The sequence below is a fragment of the Aquarana catesbeiana genome, linkage group LG08, assembly GCF_042186555.1.
Source record: "Aquarana catesbeiana isolate 2022-GZ linkage group LG08, ASM4218655v1, whole genome shotgun sequence".
Lineage (NCBI taxonomy): Eukaryota > Metazoa > Chordata > Amphibia > Anura > Ranidae > Aquarana > Aquarana catesbeiana.
In genome coordinates this window covers 128460240-128478644 of record NC_133331.1, presented here as the reverse complement: position 1 = coordinate 128478644, position 18405 = coordinate 128460240, and the positions used below count along the sequence as shown (strand labels likewise).

Genomic DNA, 18405 nt, shown 5'->3' with positions numbered 1-18405 from the left:
AAATTATTACCAAATCCAACCATTTTACTGTCTTCTATAGGCAGCAAAAGCTCAAATACACTTGATCTGTGTCAAATTTCACAGCCTTGCACCACCCACAAGGAGCCTGTATAGCATTCTCTGTAGTCTAGATTGTCTGTCATTTAACAGAAAGAATGAGGCCCTCTAAGGATAAATATGGCTGGTGAGACAATATTGAGGTGCAGAGAACTTTCACCTGAAGTCCAAAGACTGGGGGAAGAAGAGATACAACAGTGCTTACCCAGAGTGTGTTTATTAGGTCTACTAACCCTTTATTTGGCACTACAGTCAGTTTTTGCACAATATTTTGCTTGGTGATACAGAATCTTTTATGTTTATCAATATTTGGCATTCAAGGATTTGCCAATAAGTGATAAATCCCAAAGTGCAGAACAGTCATGTTTATATGTGTTATGCAATATCGAACATGTACAGGAGATCAAAGTGCCGTCAGATAGCTCTTTGCCCTTGTATTTGGAGAAATTGTCTCCTGTGCTCTACTTACACCTGCTTATTCATTAACTTTATGTTTCTCTCTTTCTAGATAGCTGACCTTCAGCTCCATAAACTGGATGAACTGGACTGCTTGATCCAGGGCCTTCTCTACATGGATTCAGTGGGATTTAATGGACGACCAGAGTGTTATTATTTTGAAAACCCAACAGATCCAGAGCAGTGTGTGAAGAAGCCATATTGCCTTGATAATCCTTATCCTATGTTGCTGGTTAATATAGGGTCAGGAGTCAGCATCCTTGCAGTGTATTCTAAAGACAACTATAAACGAGTAACTGGGACCAGGTATCTAATATTTTATGAGCTATAACTCTATTGAGACATATCAAAGCATACAACGTATTAGTAAGAAATAATGCCACACACATCATTGTACACATGAATTGCTTTATGACAAGGAGAATGTTGTGCCTTGTGACTTTAACCATTTCAGCCCCGGAAGATTTTACCCCCTTCCTGACCAGAGCACTATTTACAATTTGGCACTGCATCGCTTTAACTGAGAATAGGGCGGTCATGCAACACTGTACCCAAACAAAATTTGCATCCTTTTTTTCCCCACAAATATAGCTTTCTTTTGGTGGTATTTGATCACTTCTGTGGTTTTTATTTTTTGCCCTATAAATTAAAAAAAAGAGCGACAATTTTGAAAAACAAAACAATATTCTTTCTTTTTGCTATAATAAATATCCCCCAAATTAAAAAAAAAAAAAAGCGTCTTCATCAGTTTAGGCCAATATATACATATTTTTGGTAAAAAAAATTTGCAATAAGCGTACATTGATTGGTTTGTGCAAAAGTTATAGCGTCTACAAACTATTGGAAAGATTTATGGCATTCTTATTATTTATTTTTTACTAGTAATGGCGGTGATCTGCGATTTTTATCATTACTGCAACATTGCATCGGACACCTTTGACACATTTTTGGGACCATTGACATTTTATACAGCAATCAGTGCTATAAATATGCACTGATTACTGTGTAAATGTCACTGGTAGAGAAGGGGTTAACAATAGGGGGCGATCAAGGGGTTAAATGTGTGTTCCCTAGATGTGTTCTAACTGTATGGGGATAGGACTGACCAGTTAATGATTCTGGTCAAATTACTTTAACAGGGTTTTTGGTGCAACTCCCAGCTATATTACTATGCACCAATCAGCCATGGCTTTATGGCCACTGATGGGTTAAGTGAATAACATTGTTTATCTCGTTACAATGGTATCTGAAAGTTGGTGTGATATATTAGGCAGCAAGTAAACATGTTGCCCCTGAAATGTTGAAAGCAGAAAAAATTGCCATCACAGTTTGTTGCGTATGGGGCTGCATTGATGCAAAGCTGTCAAGGTGCTCAGGCTGACCTGTATCCACAGTCAAGAGTTCCTACAATGGACACATGAGCATCAGAACTGGACCACTGAGCAATAGAAGAAGGTGGTCTGGTCTGATAATTCTTGTTTTCTTTTAAATGGGTGGCCAGGTGCATGTGCATTGCTTATCTGGGGAAGAGATGGCACCAGGATGTAGTATAGGAAGAAGGCAAGCTGACAGAAGCCGTGTGATGCTTTGGGCAACGTTCTGCTGGGAAACCTTGGGTCCTGCCATTTGTGTGGATGTTACTTGACACGTACCACCTACCTAAACATTGTTGCTGACCAAGTGCACCCCTTCATGGAGACAGCATTCCCTGATGGCAGTGGCCTCTTTCAGCAGCCACTGCAAAAATGGTTCAAGGATGGTTTGAGGTACACAACACCAAGTTTGAAATGTTCACTTTTTTCAAATCTCAATCCAATTGGGCATCTGAGGGATGTGCTGGAAAAAACAGTTCAATCCAATTGCCCCACCCTGCAATTTACAGGACTTAGCCCTCATGCACACAGGCTGTTAAAAAAACGTTATGAAAACGCCAGTATCTTTGCAGTGATTTTTTTTAAACTTTTTTCAGCTTTTTGCAATAGTTTATTTTTAAATTTTTAGTGTTTTTGAGCGTTTTTCCGCGTTAGCGTTTTTGAGCGTTTTTTTTTTTTTTTTTTTTTTTTTATTTATTTTTTTTTTTCAATGGATCAAAAACGCTAAAAAACGTTGGTGAATGACGTTTTTGAGCGTTTTTGAGCGTTTTTCAGCGTTAGAGCGTTTTTACAGCTGAAAAACGTCTTTCAGAACCCACTGGTCCTGGGTTTTTTTTACAGCTTAAAAACGCCTATGCCACTTGCAGCTCAAAAATGCCTAGGTGGGCATGAAGCCATAGACTAACATAGACAGGCCTTTTCAAGCTGCAAAAAAAGCTCAAAAAAGCAGCTGTAAAAACGTCCGTGTGCATGAGGACTTAAAGGATATGCTACTGATGGCTTGGTGCAAGATACCAGAGCATAACTTCAGAGATCTAGTGGCATCCATGCCTGAACGGGTTAGGGCTGTTTTGGACACAAATGGGGGACCTACTCGATATTAGGTGGGTGGTCAAAAAGTTATGGCTGACTGGTGTATACAGTCCAATGAAAGCACCAAACAAATGTCTAAGGCCGGGTTCACACCTATGCGGATTTCCTCGCATCCAATTTGCATAGCAGGAGAATGTGACTGGCTCCCTATGGAGCCGGTTCACATATCTCCGTTGCAGCTGCGGAGTGCACTGTACTGAAACGTCTTTGCGTCTTTGGCTGCATTTCAGGGCCGAATTCAGGCATAGGTTCGGCCCTGATTCGTCCCTGAAACGGGAACAGGGATGCACAGCGCTTCTGTGCGATCCGCAGCCGGTTCCAGTGTGAACCGAGCCTTAAAGTCCCAAATAATAATGTTGGTTCAAAGAAGAAAAAATCCAACAGGTTTTGGGGGCCAACCAGACTCCTCCGTTTATCAGGGCTGAGGAATTTTGACTTTGCCTAAATGGACTCGGATAAGCAGATACCAAATAGACTGTACTGTGGTCTTCTGCTTAGATCAGTTTCAATAGGCAAGTTATGCCAATATTAACAAGTGCAGCAAGGGTTCTTTTTGTTGTGCTACCATTTTATTATTAAAAATGTTGGACCCTTAGACACATGTTTAGCATTCTTCTTTTTTTTTTATATAATTGACAGTTTTTATTAAGTTTCAGTGTAAAGAATACAATTTGTTTAAAACCACATTGTATAAGAAAAAAAGATAATGAAAAAGTGGTCCACAAAACACTAGATTGACATATTAAAATTGCTTGGCCCGTTCTTCCAGAGGGGGCTGAAAGAAAAGAGAAAGAAGAGAAAAGAAAGAGGGAGGGGGGGAGAAAGGTGTAGAAAGGACCCAAATATTAGGGTGCGTCTCTCCTGGGCTCCAGGTGTTGACAGTGTACAAGGTGGAGGGGGTCTCATGGAATCATGGGGGGGGTCCAGTCGCCTGTGCCATGGCTTCCATGTCGCTGTGTGTCTGTCTACTCGATCTGTTAGTCTGGCTGTCATGGATTCCATAATTTCTACGTCTTTAATTCTGGTGTACAGATCATGTAATGATGGGGAGGTTTCGATGTTTCCAATGGAGGGATACTAGACACCTGGCTGCCGTTAGTATTTGTGTTGCCAGCTTTTTGACTAGTCCCGGGAGTGTGGTGGGAGGGAGGCCCAGTATGAAGAACTTGGGGGAGAGAGGGATATCTACCTCAAATAGCCGGTGGAGGAGGTCCCGGACCGTGCGCCAGTAGGGCTGGAGGGAGGGACAGCTCCAATAGATGTGGTATATGCCCCGGTCTTGGAGACACCTCCAGCAGCGATCCAAGGGCGATGGGTATATGGCATGTAGACGTGATGGAGTAAGGTACCAGTGAAAGAGCACCTTATATGAATTCTCTTTGTAAAGTGTGCATATAGAGCTCCTGGGCGCCCATCTCCATATAGTGACCCATTGTTCGGGTGTTTTTTCCTCTCCGAAGTATTCCTCCCATCTACGCATGTATCTGTGTTTCCCCCTAATGAGGATGTCGTATGAGTTTAGGAGTTTATATATGTCTGAGTTCAGACCTTTCTGCGTGGGGCCCGAAAGGACTAAACATTCAATTGGGGATGGCTTGGAGAATTGGAGGGTAGGGTTGATGGTGAGTGCATAATGCCGTATCTGGAGGTAGCCAAAGGAGGCACTAAGGGGAAGCTCGTGTTTGGCTCTGAGTTTGTCAAAGGGTAGCAAGATCCTAGACACTGGGTCCACCAGGTGTTCGTAGTGAAAAACTTTCCTTTGCAGCCATGGGGAGATCATCTTAGAGGTTAAGCTATCGGGTAGTTTAGGGTTATAAAGGAAGGTTGTTACCAGGGAGGCCTCAGACTGCAGGGGGGTGCTGCGGTTTAGCTGCCTCCAGATGCGTAGGAGGTGCATGGTATGTAGTAGGGCGGGGTGAGGCGATATCGGCATTGGCTATCCACAGTAGATTGTTCGGATAGATTGGAGCCAGCTATATTTTGTCTGAGTCCAGCGGTTATAGGCCGGAAGGGTGACCCAGGAAGCTATAGCTCTCAGTTGTGCAGCATGGTGATAGCGTTGAAGGTGTGGAAAGGCCTAACCCCCATCGCTCTGGAAGAAAACATTACAGAGCGGGCTATTCGATGTTATTTGTAGTTCCATGTAAAATTTAAAAGGTCATTCTGGAGTTTCGTGGGATGGGCACTGGTCATAAAACAGTACAGGAGTTTAGGTAGTATGTTCATCTTAATCGAGGCGATGCGACCGAACCAAGACATTGGGTAATGTCTCCATTTGGTCAAGAGGGATCGGTGTTTAGCATTCTTATTGGACCATACAATGGGTATAGAAACGAATCACCCCCCTTTAAAATAATCGCACTGAAATGAAGACAAACACTGTTTTTGTTTTATCCAGCTGTATTTACTTGGTGCAACTTATAACATTCAAGTGAAAGATATAACACCAATATGCCAGAATATTTTTTTTAAAGTGGTTGTAAACCTAGTTGTACCACTTTTACCTACAGGTAAGCCTATAATAAGGCTTACTTGTACGTACTGGAAATATTGTCTCCTAAACCAGTTTAGGAGATATTTACCATATATATATACAGTCAGGCCCATAAATATTGGGACATCAACACATTTCTAATCTTTGTGGCTCTATACACCACCACAATGGATTTGAAATTAAACGAACAAGATGTGCTTTAATTGTAGACTTTCAGCTTTAATTTGAGGGTATTTACATCCAAATCAGGTGAACGCTGTAGGAATTACAACAGTTTGTATATGTGCCTCCCACTTTTTAAGGGACAAAAAGTAATGGGACAATTGGCTGCTCAGCTATTCCATGGCCAGGTGTGTGTTATTCCCTCATTATACCATTTACATGGAGCAGATAAAAGGTCCAGAGTTCATTTCAAGTGTGCTATTTGCATTTGGAATCTCTTGCTGTCAACTCTCAATATGAGATCCAAAGAGCTGTCACTATCAGTGAAGCAAGCCATCATTAGGCTGAAAAAACAAAACAAACCCATCAGAGAGATAGCAAAAACATTAGGTGTGGCTAAATCAACTGTTTGGAACATCCTTAAAAAGAAAGAACGCACCGGTGAGCTCGGCAACACCAAAAGACCCAGAAGACCACGGAAAACAACTGTGGTGAATGACCAAAGAATTCTTTCCCTGGTGAAGAAAACACCCTTCACAACAGTTGGCCAGATTAAGAACACTCACCAGAAGGTAGGTGTATGTGTGTCAAAGTCAACAATTAAGAGAAGACTTCACCAGAGTGAATACAGAGGGGTCACCACAAGATGTAAACCATTGGTGAGCCTCAAAAATAGGAAGACCAGATTAGAGTTTGCCAAACAACATCTAAAAAAGCCTTCACAGTTCTGGGACAACATCCTATGGACAGATGAAACCAAGATCAACTTGTACCAGAGTGATGGGAAGAGAAGAGTATGGAGAAGGAAAGGAACTGCTCAAGATCCAAAGCATACCACCTCATCAGTGAAGCATGGTGGTGGTAGTGTCATGGCGTGGGCATGTATGGCTGCCAATGGAACTGGTTCTCTTGTATTTATTGATGATGTGACTGCTGACAAAAGCAGCAGGATGAATTCTGAAGTGTTTCGGGCAATTGGACGGTGCTTCATGGTGCAGATGGACAATGACCTGAAGCATACTGCGAAAGCAACCAAAGAGTTTTCTTTAAGGGAAAGAAGTGGAATGTTATGCAATGGCCAATTCAATCACCTGACCTGAATCCGATTGAGCATGCATTTCACTTGTTGAAGACAAAACTGAAGGAAAATGCCCCAAGAACAAGCAGGAACTGAAGACGGTTGCAGTAGAGGCCTGGCAGAGCATCACCAGTTATGAAACCCAACGTCTGATGATGTCTATGCGTTCCAGACTTCAGGCTGTAATTGACTGCAAAGGATTTGCAACCAAGTATTAAAAAGTGAAAGTTTGATGGATGATTGTTAATCTGATCCAATACTTTTGGTCCCTTAAATAGTGGGAGGCACATATACAAACTGTTGTAATTCCTACACCGTTCACCTGATTTGGATGTAAATACCCTCAAATTAAAGCTGAAAGTCTGCAGTTAAAGCACATCTTGTTCGTTATATTTCAAAGCTATTGTGGTGGTGTATGGAGCCAAAAAGATTAGAATTGTGTCGATGGCCCAATATTTATGGACCTGACTGTGTATATGTATATAAATAAATTCTCTGCTCCTGAGTTTTCCCTGTTTTTCAAGGAATGTCCCCATTTTGTGAAGTGCTGCTGAACCAAAGCTAGTATTCCCAGTGATATTTTGATTGACCCATTGAAAACCTGTATCTCGTGCCTCATAATCTTTTTTTTCTTTTTAGACCGTTTTCGTGGCTGTTGGTAACAGCCTGAATAAATACTGAAAAAGTGCAAGCTAATATAAACCCTCATGGCGTACTCCCACTTCTATACATTATTGTGGGTAGACTTATGCCCCGTACACACGGTCGGACTTTGTTCGGACATTCCGACAACAAAATCCATGGATTTTTTCCGACGGATGTTGGCTCAAACTTGTCTTGCATACACACGGTCACACAAAGTTGTTGGAAAATCCAATCGTTCTGAACGCGGTGACGTAAAACACTTACGTCGGGACTATAAACGGGGCAGTGGCCAATAGCTTTCATCTCTTTATTTATTCTGAGCATGCGTGGCACTTTGTCCGTCGGATTTGTGTACACACGATCGGAATTTCCGACAACGGATTTTGTTGTCGGAAAATTTTATATCCTGCTCTCAAACTTTGTGTGTCGGAAAATCCGATGGAAAATGTGTGATGGAGCCCACACACGGTCTGAATTTCCGACAACAAGGTCCTATCACACATTTTCCGTCGGAAAATCCGATCGTGTGTACGGGGCATTACTGTACATGGTCAGAGATATAGCTATATTTGCTAATGCTTTAAGGCCCACCCTATTATAATGTCGATCTTCTATCTGTGAACCTTTCAGGGTATCTCTCATTCCAAACCTGAAGTCCCTCTAAGGCCCCTTTCACACGGACATTCTGTTTGTTTTATCAGATCAGTCATGTTTTTTTCAAAGAAAAAACGGATTCAGTTTACATCAGTATTTTATCAGTTTTTACACCAGTTTTTTTTTACATCCACTACCAATGCAAAAACGGACCGTTTGTCCTTTTACATCCATTTTTCACCCGTTACATTTTTTTTTAGCGGAACAGAAATAGGGCTTTGCTCCGTTTAAAAAAACAGATGTTGACAGAAGTGGGTGGAAACGGATGATCACCTGTTTTTCCATAGAGATGCATTGATATCCATTTTTCTTCGATCGATGGATGAAAAACGGACAAACGGAACCTGTGTGAAAGGGGCCTTATGCTGACTATACACGTGGGAAGTTTGTAGCAAGTTTTCCCTTAGCTTTTTGTTGAAGTTGAATAAAATAGTGCATGGCAATCTGCCACCAATTGTTTCAGACTTTGAGCATTCAAATGATCAACAACACCGAATAAAGTGATCACTACCACTGTAATCCAGTCAAAGGCAATTTGTTAATAATATCCACCTCAGTTGTTGGCCAGCAAGTCACTTCAAACAGTGAAGGGTGGCTGTGATGAACTACAGTGTTAATTTTGTAGACTAAAATATTTTAGTCAACTAAATTAATACTATCTTAGTCGACTAAAAATGTGACTAAAAAAAACAATTCAGATGACTAAAATACGATTAAAACTAAAATGACATTTTAGTCAAGACTAACTAACACTAAATCAAAATTTGATGTAAAAAATTAACACTAGTGAACTACTGAGGCTAACGTTTCCAAAATTGCCTTAACATTAGGAGTCTTATGGCCAGAATAGTTTTCCTTCACAGATTCACAGGGTCATGATTTCCTTTGCTGTCTTTACATTACCCAATATAATACACCTAGGCAGAAGCCCATGATGTTGGCTGTGATCTTATGTGATCATTTGCTGAATGACCAGCACAAGCACTGATTGTAAAAACGGCGTTATCCCAAGTAACTATAGCCATAATAAAGTTGTATGAAATGTGTGTGTGTTTAAAAAATATATCCCCTCCGATTTAAAAGCCTGGTTTTGCCATGAGGCCCAGCCATGCATAGTTACATCTCTGCATCTTCTCTTAATGTAGTGGTCTCCAAACTGCTGCCCTTGCTTGCCTTTTTCCACCCCTAAGGACCCTCTTCCTCCCATCTGACATCAACAATGGGACACTATTCCTTTCACTGACACCGATTGGGCACTATTCCTCTCATTGACACCAATGATGGTGCACAATTCCTCCCATTGATACCAATGATTGGGGCGCTATTCTTCCCACTGACAAAAACAATAATGCACTATCCCTCCCACTGACACCAACGATGGCGCACTATTCCTTCCCACTGACTCCAACAATGGGGCACTATTCCTTCCCCCTGACGCCAACAATGGGACACTATTCCTTCCCCCTGACGCCAACAATGGGGCACTATTCCTTCCCCCTGACGCCAACAATGGGGCACCATTCCTTCCCCCTGACGCCAACAATGGGGCACCATTCCTTCCCCCTGACGCCAACAATGGGGCACCATTCCTTCCCCCTGACGCCAACAATGGGGCACCATTCCTTCCCCCTGACGCCAACAATGGGGCACCATTCCTTCCCCCTGACGCCAACAATGGGGCACCATTCCTTCCCCCTGACGCCAACAATGGGGCACCATTCCTTCCCCCTGACGCCAACAATGGGGCACCATTCCTTCCCCCTGACGCCAACAATGGGGCACCATTCCTTCCCCCTGACGCCAACAATGGGGCACCATTCCTTCCCCCTGACGCCAACAATGGGGCACCATTCCTTCCCCCTGACGCCAACAATGGGGCACCATTCCTTCCCCCTGACGCCAACAATGGGGCACCATTCCTTCCCCCTGACGCCAACAATGGGGCACCATTCCTTCCCCCTGACGCCAACAATGGGGCACCATTCCTTCCCCCTGACGCCAACAATGGGGCACCATTCCTTCCCCCTGACGCCAACAATGGGGCACCATTCCTTCCCCCTGACGCCAACAATGGGGCACTATTCCTCCTCCATCTAACCACAGCGGTGCTATGTAATTTTTTTACTCCCACTGACCCCCAAGCCTGAGGCATTATCTACTCCCACTGTCCACAGCCCGGTCCCCTTAAAGTCTGAAGGACCTTAAACTGGCCCTTTGTTTAGAAAGTTTGGAGACCCCTGTTGTAATGGATGTTTTGCACCTGCACTGTTCTTTGTGTGTTTTTTGAGGTCCCCATAACCTTGAATTGCTGTGTCCATTTATTTCTCCAGAATCAACTGAAACCTACAAATATTTCTTTCTTTTTTCTTTTTTTTTTTTTTTTTTTTTTTTTTTACTTGTACCAATACAAGTCCTTTACACAGTTTTTGTTTCCTAATCTTTTCAGTCTGGGAGGAGGAACATTCCTTGGCCTATGCTGCTTGCTGACGGGTTGTGAAACATTCGAGGAGGCTTTGGAAATGGCTGCTAAAGGAGACAGCACAAATGTCGATAAACTTGTGAAAGACATCTATGGTGGGGACTATGAACGCTTCAGTCTTCAGGGCTCTGCTGTTGCCTCTAGGTAATAATTCTACAGTAACATTAGTTGTTGATGCAAGAAATGTGTTGAAACATTGTAAGGCTAAGTTGAAAATCTCTCCATGGTGTGAACAGTAAGCTTTTTCAAAGCATTTGCAGAGCTTTCAGCATGCTTTAGAAGCTTTATGAAGCTTTAAAAAGTATCATTCAGCTCCCGTTTTTGAAGTGTTAAATACAGGTTATTAGGAGTACTTTCACTTTAAACAAGCTATCTAGCAGACTTCAGTACTACTTGAGACTTGCTGAAAGCCTGTTGAAGCCTGCTAGTAGCTTGTTTAAAGTGACAGTCAGCACTCCCATTTAGATCTGTGAATAACATTTCCAAACAGGAGCTGAGGTGTACTTTTAGGCCCCTTATACATGGGGTGTTTAGCCACCGTGTGTCTAATCGCGGTGCTTTTGTGCAATAGGGAGGCACAGGTACAGCCTCTAGCCTTTCAAGGTCTGTAAACACATGAAATGCGTTGCAGCATCTTGACACTGTACTAAGTGGTGCTCGTGCTTAAGGCCCCTATGCGTTCAAGGATGTTTGCTTAGAACAAAATGTTCTGGGCATACGTCCCTGAATGCATAGGGACCTAAACGTGAGGGTCACTCATTGTGCATGTGGCTGCTCGAAGCTTGCCAAAAGTTTCATAAAAGCAAGCTTGCTGTTTACAAATGCCTGTGCGAACTAGGTCTAAAAGAGCTGATAACATTTTAAAAAAATATGTTTGTAAGGGCTTGTTTACCCTTGCAGTCAGGCAATAGGCAGTTGAAGCACAGTTTTACTGCCCCTCCTTAAGCTGCACAGGCAGCTCGACAGTGTTGTACACATGCTGCAGGCATGGCAAAAATAATACAACCTGTTGTGTTCATTGGGCAGTACTGTTACTGAACACAACCTGTTAAGAAGAATAGTGCCATGCCTCAACAGCATTCAGTGCCTTTGGTTATGGCGCAGTGGTGCTGGGATTCCAGGGTAAAACAGGTGGTGAGGAGGCAACATATCGCTTACTCACTGCCTGTCTGATGCCTCTGAAAAGCTATCCACAGCAAATGTATTTCCAGAGGGTTGGCATGGTTTTGCCACAAGTGTACATAACACAGTGTAACATAAAAACTAAAACTAGGAATTTTGGAATTATAGGGTCCATACAAGTGGGGGGGAGGTCCTGGGGCAGAACCAGAAAAGTCTTTTGATCTTGGAACACCCAGGAGGATGCTAGAGTCTGTAGCTGGGAAAAGGGTGTCCTGGGACAACCTGCTCAGTTTTGTTTCTTCAAACGTGTCCCGTAAGATTAAGTAGTATGATAATGACAGGTTCTATAAGAAACACAGGTAACCAAACACATATACTTGTCACAATGACCTCAAGGTAGGTGTGGTCCAACAGTCACTTAGCCACTGCCACAATACATCTGCCTATGTCTAAACAGGAACAAAGCAATTTGTCTTCTCATACAGTGGGGCAAAAAAAGTATTTAGTCAGCCACCAATTGTGCAAGTTCTCCCACTTTAAAAGATGAGAGAGGCCTGTAATTGTCATCATAGGTATACCTCAACTATGAGAGACAAAATGTGGAAATTTGCAAATTATGGTGGAAAATAAGTATTTGGTCACCTACAAACAAGCAAGATTTCTGGCTCTCACAGACCTGTATCTTCTTCTTTAAGAGGCTCCTCTGTCCTCCACTCATTACCTGTATTAATGGCACCTGTTTGAACTTCTTATCAGTATTAAAGACACCTGTCCACAACCTCAAACAGTCACACTCCAAAATCCACTATGGTGAAGACCAAAGAGCTGTCGAGGACACCAGAAACAATAATATGGGAGCAATAGTTAAAATGGAAGACATACACGACCACTGATAATCTCCCTTGATCTGGGGCTCCATGCAAGATCTCACCCTGTGGGGTCAAAATGATCACAAGAACAGTGAGCATAAATCCCAGAACCACACGGGGGGACCTAGTGAATGACCTGCAGAGAGCTGGGACCAACGTAAGAAAGGCTACCATCAGTAACACACTACGCCGCCAGGGACTCAGATCCTGCAGTGCCAGACGTGTCCCCCTGCTTAAGCCAGTACATGTCCAGGCCCATCTGAGGTTTGCTAGAGAGCATTTAGATGATCCAGAAGAGGATTGGGAGAATGTCATATGGTCAGATGAAACCAAAGTAGAACTGTTTGGTAGAAACATAACTCGTCGTGTTTGGAGCTCCTGCTCCTTTTTGACCGACAAGCTTGGCACGATTTTTTAACGCACATTTTGCCATGATTGCCACATGATTATGTCATTCAACAACAACAGCAGAATTGCACTTTATTTCGGGTGCCGTTAAGAAAAAATGGCACCCAAACTCACATTGCCTGTTTTGCTGCAATTTGGAAACGCGGGCAGAATCACAGTGATTCTGCCCGCAATTCCAAATCGACCTAATGTAAACAGCGTGAATCTTACAGTAAGTGCTGAACCAATATGTTCAGGGTAACATGACCTTCACATACATAAATGACAGCCAGAGTTATTCCCAGGAATGGAACAAGCAGCCAGGTGTCCAAATAATTACTAACCATCCAACCATGCACAATAGCTAACAAGCATTGTCCCTAAACTTCTGACCTAATCATGCTTTTGCAATGCAGCCTGTCACGTCTCCCCTATAATTAACAGCCCAAATATTTGACTTATCAACTGTTTACAACAAATGTCACTATTCCTCAGAATACACGCAAACATGTGTATTCCTCAGAATTGCCTGCTTTTCCCTTTTATTACTGACTTATCTAAATTATTCAGGTTCCATGATTATAGCAAATCTATTAAGGAAATCCAACTTCACCCTTTAGAAGATCTTGTGCAGGTTTTCTGTTTAATCAACACAGCTGTAGACAATGAGCAAACAACAATAGTGGCAGTTAACCAAACCAAACAAACAATAACCAATGCAAACTATATACAAGGTAAGTGCATAGTAATAGGGGAAGGTACAGGACTGGGACTAGCAGGACAGGGAAATAATAGGGATGAACAGGATTGGGAACAAGCATGCCATAATACAAGCCCTGGAGACTAGATGGCCAGAACTACAAGGTAGAAGGAAACTGGCTGAAAACTGAGGCATCCGGGTGGTGAAGAGTGAGAATATAAAGTCTTCCAGTGGCCAGGCATAGTTGATTTAATAGAGGAAGGTTATGTGTTGGAAGGAGTCACCTACTTGTGGCTACTGGAACCACACAATCTACAGAGACAGATATACTGTATAATGGCCATAGAAGGATCAGAATTCAACCAGTTTAGTAGGGATCGGCCGAATTTCGATCCATGTATTGCTGTTTCTACTGAACAGAATTCGATCTGATGATAGACTTCTGTCGAATGGGAATGTTGGAAAACCTTTGTCAATCAGTGGCTTCACTGATCAGTGTGTTCTGACAGCAGAGAGTCCCTGTTATCAAAATACTATGGGGAGTATTCCTCTATTCACATCGCTTGTGTGAATGGGAGAAATCCACTTTATTTATTTTTTGATTAAAAAAATGATTAATCAAGGTGCAGCCTTATTAATAGAGTTGAGACTCGTCACTCAATAAACTAATATTCATGTTCAGTTATTTAGTCATGTGGTAAGCAAATTCCTGTTCACTTTTGTAAACCCAATTATGTGCAGCTGAAGTAGGTAAACCCGAATGTGCATTTCACATGATTGAGTGAATATCCACACAATAAGGCCTTTTGTACACGGTACTGATGTTTGAGCTTCTGCTTTTTTTGACAAAATTGAAGGTGTTTTGCTTTGTGCATAGGGCAGTCCACCAACCTTAATGGGTTTCCCTATGTGCGTTTTTTTTTTTTTTTTTGTCCAAAGGAAGCTCCTGCTCCTTTTTGACCGACAAGCTTGGCACGGTTTTTTATCGCACATTTTGGCATGATTGCCACGTGATTATGTCATACGACAACAGCAGAATTGCACTTTATTTCGGGTGCCGTTAAGAAAAAATTCTTAAACGGGCAAACTCACACTGCCTGCTTTGCTGCGATTTGGAACCGCGGGCAGAATCGCAGTGATTCTGCCCGCAATTCCAAATCGACCTAATGTAAATAGAGTGTGAATATTACAGTAAGTGCTGAACCAATATGTTCAGGGTAACATGACCTTCACATACATAAATGACAGCCAGAGTTCTTCCAATGCATTGAACAAGCAGCCAGGTGTCCAAATTACTAACCATCCAACCATGCATAATAGCTAACAAGCATTGTCCCTAAACTTCTGACCCCCATCATGCTTTTGCAATGCAGCCTGTCACGTCTTCCCCTATAATTAACAGCCCAAGAAGTGTATTTCAACTGTTTACAACATATGTCACTATTCCTCAGAATACACGCAAACATGTGTATTCCTCAGAATTGCCTGCTTTTCCCTTTTATTACTGACTTATCTAAATTATTCAGGTTCCATGATTATAGCAAATCTATTAAGGAAATCCAACTTCACCCTTTAGAAGATCTTGTGCAGGTTTTCTGTTTAATCAATCAAAGAAAGGATAAGTTAAAAGGTGAATAGACACAGCTATAGACAATGAGCAAACAACAATAGTGGCAGTTAACCAAACCAAACAAACAATAACCAATGCAAACTATATCCAAGGTAAGTGCATAGTAATAGCAATCAGTGGCTTCACTGATCAGTGTGTTCTGACAGCAGAGAGTCCCTGTTATCAAAATACTATGGGGAGTATTCCTCTATCCACATCGCTTGTGTGAATGGGAAAAATCCGCTTATTTATTTTTTTTATAAAAAAAATGATTAATCAAGGTGCAGCCTTATTAATAGAGTTGAGACTCGTCACTCAATAAACTGTGTGAATATTCATGTTCAGTTATTTAGTCATGTGGTAAGCAAATTCCTGTTCACTTTTGTAAACCCAATTATGTGCAGCTGAAGTAGGTAAACCCGAATGTGCATTTCACATGATTGAGTGAATATCCACACATAAGGCCTTTTGTACACGGTACTGATGTTTGAGCTTCTGCTTTTTTGGACAAAATTGAAGGTGTTTTGTTTTGTGTTTCGGGCACACAATATATTTCTAGGGAAAACTCACTCGTATCTGTGCTCATATGCGCATATTTGCGTGCCTCCGTGCAAAAAAATGTAGATTTAATCTAAGAATCCGCAGCACTTGTTTATGCGTCTGTGTGTACAGGCACACTGTAAACAATAGGCTACATTCTAGATCAGTGTGCAAGAGGCTTTTGAGTAAAGATTTTCAACTCCTTTAGTCCCATACTTTGGTGAAGCACTGGGGTTGATTTACTAAAACTGGAGAGTGCTAAATCTGGTGCAGAAGTGCATGGTAGCCAATCAGCTTCTAACTTTAGTTTGTTCAATTAAGCTTTAACAAAAAACCTGGAAGCTGATTGGTTTCTATGCAGAGCTGCACCAGATTTTGCACTCTCCAGCTTTAGTAAATCAACCCCATTGTGTCACTGTCAAGCAATATATGAAAGTGACTTTAGAACACTTTCCTGCCATCCAACAATGAATGGTAAAAAAGAAAAACCTACCAGTGCTGTACAGAATGGCGCTTTGGACTCTCAGGCACATGATCATATGTCTAGGCACTTGGTTGCTTGAATTTAGCTAGGGATTAGTCCCGGAAATGCATCTTATAAGTAAAGATGCAGCGATACTGGTTCTTTACTGGTACCAATACTTTCGGTCAAGTACCGATACCTTTGCAGTGCAATTTGAGGACACGGAAAATGAATGGGCTCAAATCGCACTGCAAAGAATCACATGCGTTTTTAAACAGGAATGAGGTGCGATTCCTCTTGGAATCATGTGCGGTTTCCTGCACCGCTCCTGTGTGTTCCCAGGCTGAAGCCACTATAACCAGCCTGGGTTCACACAGGAGCGGTGCTGAAAACTGCTTTTGATTCGGACAGGAATCGCACTGCATTCCTGTTCAAAACACATGGGGTTCTTTGCTAACATTTTGTATGGGCTCAAATCGCACCGCAAAGGTATCTGTTTCAGGTATCGGAGCATTTCCACGGGTACTCATGCACATGCTCAGTATCGGCATCGGTATCGGTGCAACCCTACTTCTAAGCAATTTGTTATTTTAAAGGAGTAGCATGAAGGTTGTATTTTCATGTTATATTCTCATCAATTATATGTAGCCAGTACCTAACCCTCATTTATTAGCCACATAAACTGTATAAATCCTATGCATTGGTGGATAAAATCATAAGTGGACAGCCATGGTGCTTCTGATGGTTTAATGGTTTTTATTGTCTCTAATTTTTCTCCTTAAAGTTTTGGCCATATGATGAGCAAAGAAAAAAGAGATACCATCAGTAAGGAGGACTTGGCAAGAGCGACACTGGTTACCATTACAAATAACATAGGCTCAATTGCCCGTATGTGTGCCCTTAATGAGGTAAGAATTAGGTCTTGCAATTTTCAATTTAAGTGACATTTACAAGATTAACTAATGTCGATTGCACATAGCAATTTTAAGTTTATGCCATGCTCAAGTAACAACTATTGCTGTGCAAGCATATACACCCACCGACCACTTTATTAGGTACACCTTGCTAGTACTGGGTTGGACCCCCTTTTGCCTTCAGAACTGCCTTAGTTCTTCGTGGCATAGATTCAACAAGGTGTTGGAAACATTCCTCAGAGATTTTGGTCCATATTGACATGTTAGCATCACGCAGTTGTTGCAGATTTGCTCGCTGCACATCCATGATTTGAATCTCCCGTTCCACCAAATCCCAAAGGTGCTCTATTGGACTGAGATCTGGTGACTGTGGAGGTTATTGGAGTACAGTAAACTCATTGTCATGTTCAAGAAACCAGTTGGAAATGATCTGAGCTTTGTGACATGGTGCATTATCCTGCTGGAAGGAGCCATCAGAAGATGGGTACAATGTAGTCATAAAGGGATGGACATGGTCAGCAACAATACTCAGGTAGGTCGTGGCGTTTAAATGATCCTCAGTTGGTACTAAGGGGCCCAAAGTGTGCCAAGAAAATATCCCCCACACCATTACACCACCACCTCCAGCATGAACTATTGATACAAGACAGGATGATTTCATGTGGTTTTTGCCAAATTCTGACCCTACCTTCTCAATGTTGCAGCTGAAATTGAGACTCATCAGACCAGGCAACGTTTTTCCAATCTTCTATTGTCCAATTTTGGTGAGCCTGTGTGAATTGTAGCCTCAGTTTCCTGTTCTTAGTGGACAGGAGTGGCACCTGGTGTGGTCTTCTGCTGCTGTAGCCCATCTGCTTCAGGGTTCAATGTGTTGTGCTTTCAGAGATGGTCTTCTGTATACCTTGGTTGTAACAAGTGGTTATTTGAGTTACTGTTGCCTTTCTATCATCTCGTACCAGTCTGCCCATTCTCCTCTGACATAAACTAGGCATTTTCCTCCACACAACTGCCACTCACTGGATATTTTTTCTTTTTCGGATCATTCTCTGTAAACCCTAGAGATGGTTGTGTGTGAAAATCCCAATAGATCAGAAGTTTTTGAAATACTCAGACAAGCCCGTCTGCCACGTTCAAAGTCACTTAAATCCCCTTTCTTCCCGATTTTGATGCTTGGTTTGAACTTCAGCAAGTTGTCTTCACCACGTCTAGATGCCTCAATGCATTGATTTGCTGCCATGTGATTGGCTGATTAGCAATTTGTGTTACCAAGCAATTGAACAGGTGTACCTAATAGTGGCCGGTGAGTGTATA

General features: G+C 42.2%; 1 protein-coding gene across 4 annotated transcripts in view; it reads left to right on the top strand.

The window, feature by feature from the left end:
- The window catches only part of PANK1 (pantothenate kinase 1), a 100266-nt gene that overhangs the window by 62828 nt on the left and 19033 nt on the right, over nucleotides 1-18405 (top strand). For all 4 annotated transcript variants that reach the window (XM_073596385.1, XM_073596388.1, XM_073596384.1 and 1 more), the window contains exons 3-5: nucleotides 566-819; nucleotides 10458-10634; nucleotides 16965-17088. In XM_073596385.1, coding sequence (XP_073452486.1) covers nucleotides 566-819; nucleotides 10458-10634; nucleotides 16965-17088 — 555 coding nt within the window. The remainder of the gene's footprint in view (nucleotides 1-565; nucleotides 820-10457; nucleotides 10635-16964; nucleotides 17089-18405) is intronic.